The 6,521-nt window shown below is 38.6% G+C and overlaps 1 protein-coding gene across 5 annotated transcripts in view; it reads right to left on the bottom strand.

Annotated features, from left to right (window-relative positions):
* Positions 1-344: 344 nt before the first annotated feature.
* LOC144197678 (gamma-adducin-like) overlaps positions 345-6,521 on the bottom strand; it is a 54,099-nt gene continuing 47,922 nt past the window's right edge. The window contains exons 12-14 of one of the 5 annotated variants that reach the window (XM_077718205.1): positions 5,088-5,205; positions 2,904-2,993; positions 345-1,326 (exon numbers count right to left, since the gene is read on the bottom strand). In XM_077718205.1, coding sequence (XP_077574331.1) covers positions 1,076-1,326; positions 2,904-2,993; positions 5,088-5,205 — 459 coding nt within the window. In that variant the 3' untranslated portion in view covers positions 345-1,075. The remainder of the gene's footprint in view (positions 1,327-2,903; positions 2,994-5,087; positions 5,206-6,521) is intronic. The other 4 variants (XM_077718204.1, XM_077718203.1, XM_077718208.1 and 1 more) reach the window with 4 other exon arrangements.

Here is a 6,521-nt window from a genome sequence, read left to right on the forward strand (position 1 = left end):
GAACCTTAATATACCTTAAAACTAGCAGTAATTAACCTGAGAATGTCCAAAAATCAACAAAACACAGCCAACTAACAGGAAGCCGATAAATTTCCCAAAAAGTTATGTATAATGTATGTATGTATATGTGTATACGTGTATATGTATGTGTGTGAGTATAAATATATATATATATATATATATATATATATATATATATATATATATATATATATATATATATATATATATATATATATATATATATATATATACATACATACATACATACATACATACATACATACATACATACATACATACATACATACATACATACATACATACATACATACATACATACATACATACATACATACATACATACATACATACATACATACATACATACATACATACATACATACATACATACATACATACATACATACATATATATATATATATATATATATATATATATATATATGAAAAGGGAGAGAGAAAAAAATGAACTCAAGGCATGCCTATGACAATTACACTCAATGTCCCCCCCCTTTCACTTAAACTGGCAGTGGATGCATTTCGATGTCATGCTGTCGATTATTTTTGATAAAGCACCTATTTAATGCTAAGTTGTTTTCAATTCATAATTTGTAGTTGTTTGGATGTGTATTTATGTGCATGTGTTTCTGTGCTTTTCTTTTGCTTAAAGTTAGCTTGCTCCTTACCCTTAAATTTGATTAAAAAGGGTGAAAAGAACCACGCCGTAGGTTAGCTGCAGCTTTAGAGGTGTCTATGATCATCATTGGCACTGATAGATTTAAAAAATCCTCATTTAAGCAGCAGGAGAAATAAATCCAGTTTTTCAGGATGACAATGATTGAATTCAGATTACCTCACACGCAAATTATTTGAATATGCCTTGACCACATTTAAATTGTCTGGAGGTCTGTCTGGCAAGCCCCCCCCCCAAACTTTCTAAATAAAAATCTCTAGAGGATTAAAAGAGATTTCTGTTAGAAAAAGACAATATAAGAAGACTAAAACAGGTGGTAAACTCTCCTTAGTCTGCTTTCTATCATCTCAATGCCCCTCAGGGATCCATCTTCTCTTTATTTTTGTTTTTCTTGAGGAAAGAAGGCGTGCGGAATTTCTTTTTCTTCTTCAAGTTGGGTGACTTGGAGGGCGAGCTTTCTTGGGACAACACTTCCTTGATGTTATCATCCGGGCACACTGTGATCTGCACGCTCTCTTTGCTGGTGTTGAGCAGGCTGACCTGGTTGCAGAGGTCGTCATCTGCGACACGGTGGTTGTCCTTGCCGTTCATTATGCCCAAGTGGTTGACTTCCAGGAGAAGAGGACCAGGCGTCATGTCAATGAAAAAATGGATGGATTGTTAAAGTTATAGGCATTTTAGATGAGAAATCATAATTCATTCATTCATCTTCAGTACCGCTTATACCCTCAAGTGTCACGAGAGGTCCTGGATCCCATCCCAGACGAACTCGAGCAAACTCGACTGCACTAAGGTCAGGTAAGTGAACAACTACACAATAAAATATTTTGTGTTTTGATGTGGATACAACGACTAACTATAATAGCAGTACTTAACTTATAGTAAACTTTTTTTTCCTAAAATTAAATAACAGTATTTACAAAAAAAATTGATATTTTTAAAAAGTTCCTCGCATCTGGTCTATGAAAGCACGTTTAACAACGGTAGGATAGCAATAAGTAAGTAAGTTTTTCCGTGTTTTATGCAAAATACCACTTTTTTTCTTTAATTTCATTCATAAACGTCAAAATACATTTTGTTTAGCGTTTTATCTCTTCTCTTTGAAATAAATGACTGTATTGGCCGCATTGTCTTGCGTTATGGCGTTTCGTCTTTGTCACATTGCAGTTTCTTGCATGTATAATTTGTGCGCAGATAACCCATACCCTTCATTCAGTCATCATTTCTTTGAGTTACTTATACGGGACGGCGTATATGCGAGAAAATACGGTAGTAGTTCAGAACATCACAAAAGAAATTGGAAGCTAAACATATATCGACTATACAGTAATACCTTGACATACAAGTGTCCCAACATACTAGAAATTTCAGAGACGAGGAAAATTCTGAGCAAAGTTTTCCCCTGAGATACAAGACAAGTTTAACATTCGAGCATACGATGCGGCCGCTAGGTGGTCTTTTTCAAGCTGTGCAGTGATACAAGAGGGAGGGGCTTCTTTTAATATGGATAAAGGAGAAACAGATTGTGTAATCTGCAAGGATTTCAAAGTAAAGCAAGCAGCTGAGAAAGTATATACCCACACACCCACCCACCCACCCACCCACACACCCACCCACCCACACACCCACCCACCCACACCCCCCCCCCACACACACACACACATATATATATAGTCTAGCTTTGAATGCTCTGTTGACGCCAACATCTAGCGGCAGGATTTATTTTGTAAATACAGCCGAAATGATGGCGAGCACCAAATTAGTTTGCTCGCTGTCATACGGTGTATTGAAGAACTGGGTGAATTAATAACTATTTATCCCAGCAGTTACTGCGCAGTACTTTATCTACGGGAAAATAGCAGTCGGGGGCTGCTTCCCGTAGTTGTCCTATCGATTGATTTTATTTTATTAACAATTTTAGTATTTGGTCCATATATAAAGCGCACTGGATTATAAGGCTATTTTGGGGAAAATTTAAGACTTTTATGTGCGCCGTATAGTCGTGAAAATACGGTATTTATAATCGGGGTGATTCTACTTCGCGGTTTCTCATTTATCGCGGCCATGTCTGGTCTACATTAACCTCAATATTCGAGGGATTACTGTATCGGGTACTGGATCGGCACATGACTATTTGGTTTTGTGGCTCATCTGTAGGGATAGCTCTGACACAATGCCTTTATACCTTTTGTTGGAGTGCTTTGTGGGGACTGCACGAAAGAAAGAGACTGAGAGAGTATGGAGCCATCATTGTAGTTTAGCTTGTGCTCACCACCTGCGGGGGGTGGTGATGGTAAATAGCAAGGATGACCAGATTGCGGATTGGTGGTGCAGAGGAGATTGAATCAGTGGCAAGTAGGTTGAGTGAGGGTGCAGGGATTGGAAGAAAGGGTCAGGAGCGGGTGGGAGGAATGAAGGCCAAGGCAAGAGAGATTAGAGATAACATACAAGTTCGGATTTAGACGTTGACAGATGTTCTTCTGAAAATTTTACAAAATCCTAATTTGATCCTTTAAAAGCATTTTTATAGAGTGGGATGTACTACTTTGTTGGACATTACTTTTTAACAGGAGTATACTTCAATATGTATTTATTTTTGTGAAAGATTTCATCAGTGTGAAATATTAAAATAAATAAATGAATAAATAAGAATAAGATTCAAACATGCATCGGAGGGACTAATTTTGATGATTTGCTTCTAAATACATGAAATTAGTTTGGGGTAAGTGCTGAAACATGGAAACAAGCTTAGTGAGTGCTAAATCTCTGAGTTATAGGCAGAAACTTCTGCGGTCTGATTTTTGGCAATTTTCATTTTAAGCAAATTTAAAATCTGAATTTTGGTTTTCACGATGCCCTAGTTTAATGTTGTCACTGTTGGGCCACTTCTCTCATTCGGGGCAAAGCAACGTGGCAAATAGTAAGTGTGTGTGTGATGCAAGCATCTCATGCGAATAAAACCAATAGGAAATGGTTTTATTTCTGTTGCTCTCGCCTCTAGCTACAACCAACCAGCAATAAGTTTGTTTATCACCAAATCACCTCTGAGGACACTGGCCCACCTGGAAATCATGTTCAACGTTGCCAACAAAGAGGAGCATACAGTGGTACCTCTACTTATGAATGGTCTGAGGTTACACGAAGCTTTGATATCCGACCAACTGAATGATGCACAAAAGTGTAGATTCAGTTCTGCCGCAATGTCGTGCGCCTTTAGCATATCAAGGAATGTTAATTTTTAGGAAGCATTTTCAACAGCAACTCAAAAAGTCAGCCTTTTTCCATGTTGATACAATGTTCACTCGCAACAAAACATGAAATGGTAATAGGTAGTGCATCTCGCTTATCGTTTCTTCTTTGGCGCTGGCTGAGTGCCAACCATTTCAGCGCCGAAGGAGTAGCTGTCATATTTCATCTGTCTTCCGCTTCCGAGTTTCACGGGGAATTTTGACATTTTTAGGAATTCTCTTTTTTTTATTTCAGAAAAAAAATCCACGATATAGTGAAACTGCGAAAATTGAAGCTACTGTAGGTTATAAGAAACTTCCAGGCATGTTTTCCGGGAGAAAAATAAAAAACAACGGTATGTAATATTGTTGGTATTCCCCATTGACCACCCTAATTATCAAAATGGGGTGGATCCATGGTTGTTGTTTATATATTTTATAAAGCAAGGTTTAAAACAGTATCTGCTATTTCTTACAAAAACTTCTGCCTTTGTGTAGTTCTGATCTCAAAAGACATTGTAATCAACATCATCTACTAATGTGTTCCTGCTCCGGCTGATTCTTATTCCCATTATGCCCAATCAATGGATTATTAAGATTTCGAGTCCCATTTTGCAGGAGTCCTGTAGACATCCTGTGACTCGTTGGATTTCCTGAAATAATTCATGCTAAACTTGAAAATTTACTCGCACCCAAGTGGGATGTGAAAGGTGGATATATCTGGATTAAAAATAGACTCTTATCATTTGGAAAATTCATGTAAAATATTTGGGGCCCCTGTGTATGAAATAAAGTCACGTTTTTTGGTCAGTCCAGACGGTCTACAGCTGGCATCCAGAAAGGCTAGTGGGGATTCACGGGACTGCCAGGGTAAGCGTGTCATAGCAACGGTTCGGCCATGAGGCGGGTGTGAAGACCTGCTGTCGGTACATTTTGCCCCTTTTGGTCATGTTGGCAGATGCACTTGCACTGTACTTCTGCACTCTATGTGCAAACATACATATATTGAATGAATGGTGACAGCAGCTGAGTACAATGTAGACTGCTGTGATAGCTTTTTCTCTATTTTTCATTCTTTACTTTTCTCATGCTTTTTAAAAATGCTCAGTGTGAACTTGATTAGAATTTGTTGCACCACCTACCGAGATCTGGTTGCTGCTTTTCCTCATTTTGGTGGTATAACTGTAAGTCTTCTGACAGCCCGCTGAAAGGGTTGGGAGGCAGCGGAGCCATCTGCTCCTCCTCCGTTGGCACATATGGCTGCCACGGAAAGAGAAAAAAAATAGGAAGAACAAAGTATAAAAAAGGCTAAAAAGTACAACACTGAAAACATCAATACTTGTGGGTAATCACCAGAATGTGTATCTGACTTGAGCAAAGCAACTAGTCAAACACATTTGTCAGCATAAAAAAAGTAGTAAAATGTTGTAAACATGCTCTATATTTGCCATTGGTTGGCCACCAATATAGGGTGTCCCTCGCCTCGTGCCAATAGACAAATGAATGAGCCAATGAAATTCTTATATACTATGTGTCTCTCTACCCTGGTAGCGCTAACAGGAATGTACAAAAAAATATTAAGAGAAATTGACAAAGCAGTTGGTTTGCAGAAGGATAAAGTCACTTGATGCCCCCTTGTGGTCCTGAAGTATTACCCTACCACCAGTCCATTAACACTGGAAAACCCAAGTTTTTTTGGCCACTTGTTTTCTATTGAAAAAGCCTACACACACACACATCCACCCCACCCCCAACCCCACCCACCCACAACCACAGTCAGACACACACACACACACAGACAGACACACACACAGACAGACACACACACACACACAGACAGACACACACACAGACAGACACACACACACACAGACAGACACACACACACAGAGACAGACAGACACACACAGACACACACACAGACTCACACAGACACACACACAGAGACACACACACAGACATACACACAGACATACACACAGACACACACACACAACTTCTCATTTTTTAATACACATCTAATCAAAAGAGTTATAAATTAAAATGTATGTTATTATCATTAGGTAATAGGAATATTAAAAAAAAAGTTCATATCATGTTACGGGTGAAGTTGACCTATTTCAGTTTTTGTGTTACAAAATGTACTGGCTATTTATTTTTTATTTTTCCTCATGAAAACGTGTGAATTTTCCTCATCTTAGGTGAAGATCAGGTGTGTGAAATTTGGGCACTTTGATGTGTAGGGAAACATCTGTACAATCTACCCAATTTGGATCCAGTGGACATAGGGTCAAAGAAACACAAAAGATGCCAGGTCTGTTCCCCAGAAGAAGACACCAAAACAAGTAACACATGACAGAAAGCACACTTTTTTCCAAATTATACAAGGGAGCACAAAGACCAGTTCCACAGTGACTCAAATGTCCCTTCTTGTTGTATGCCTCAATTAGCATAACAAGAGTTTGTGCTGAACAGTAGGAAAAGCTTGGGAGCTATGAGTAACCAAAGGACCGTTTACACCTCCGGTCCTTGGTATTTCCAGGTGGAACACCCAAATTTCTGGATGATGGTAATTC

The sequence above is a fragment of the Stigmatopora nigra genome, chromosome 6, assembly GCF_051989575.1.
Source record: "Stigmatopora nigra isolate UIUO_SnigA chromosome 6, RoL_Snig_1.1, whole genome shotgun sequence".
Lineage (NCBI taxonomy): Eukaryota > Metazoa > Chordata > Actinopteri > Syngnathiformes > Syngnathidae > Stigmatopora > Stigmatopora nigra.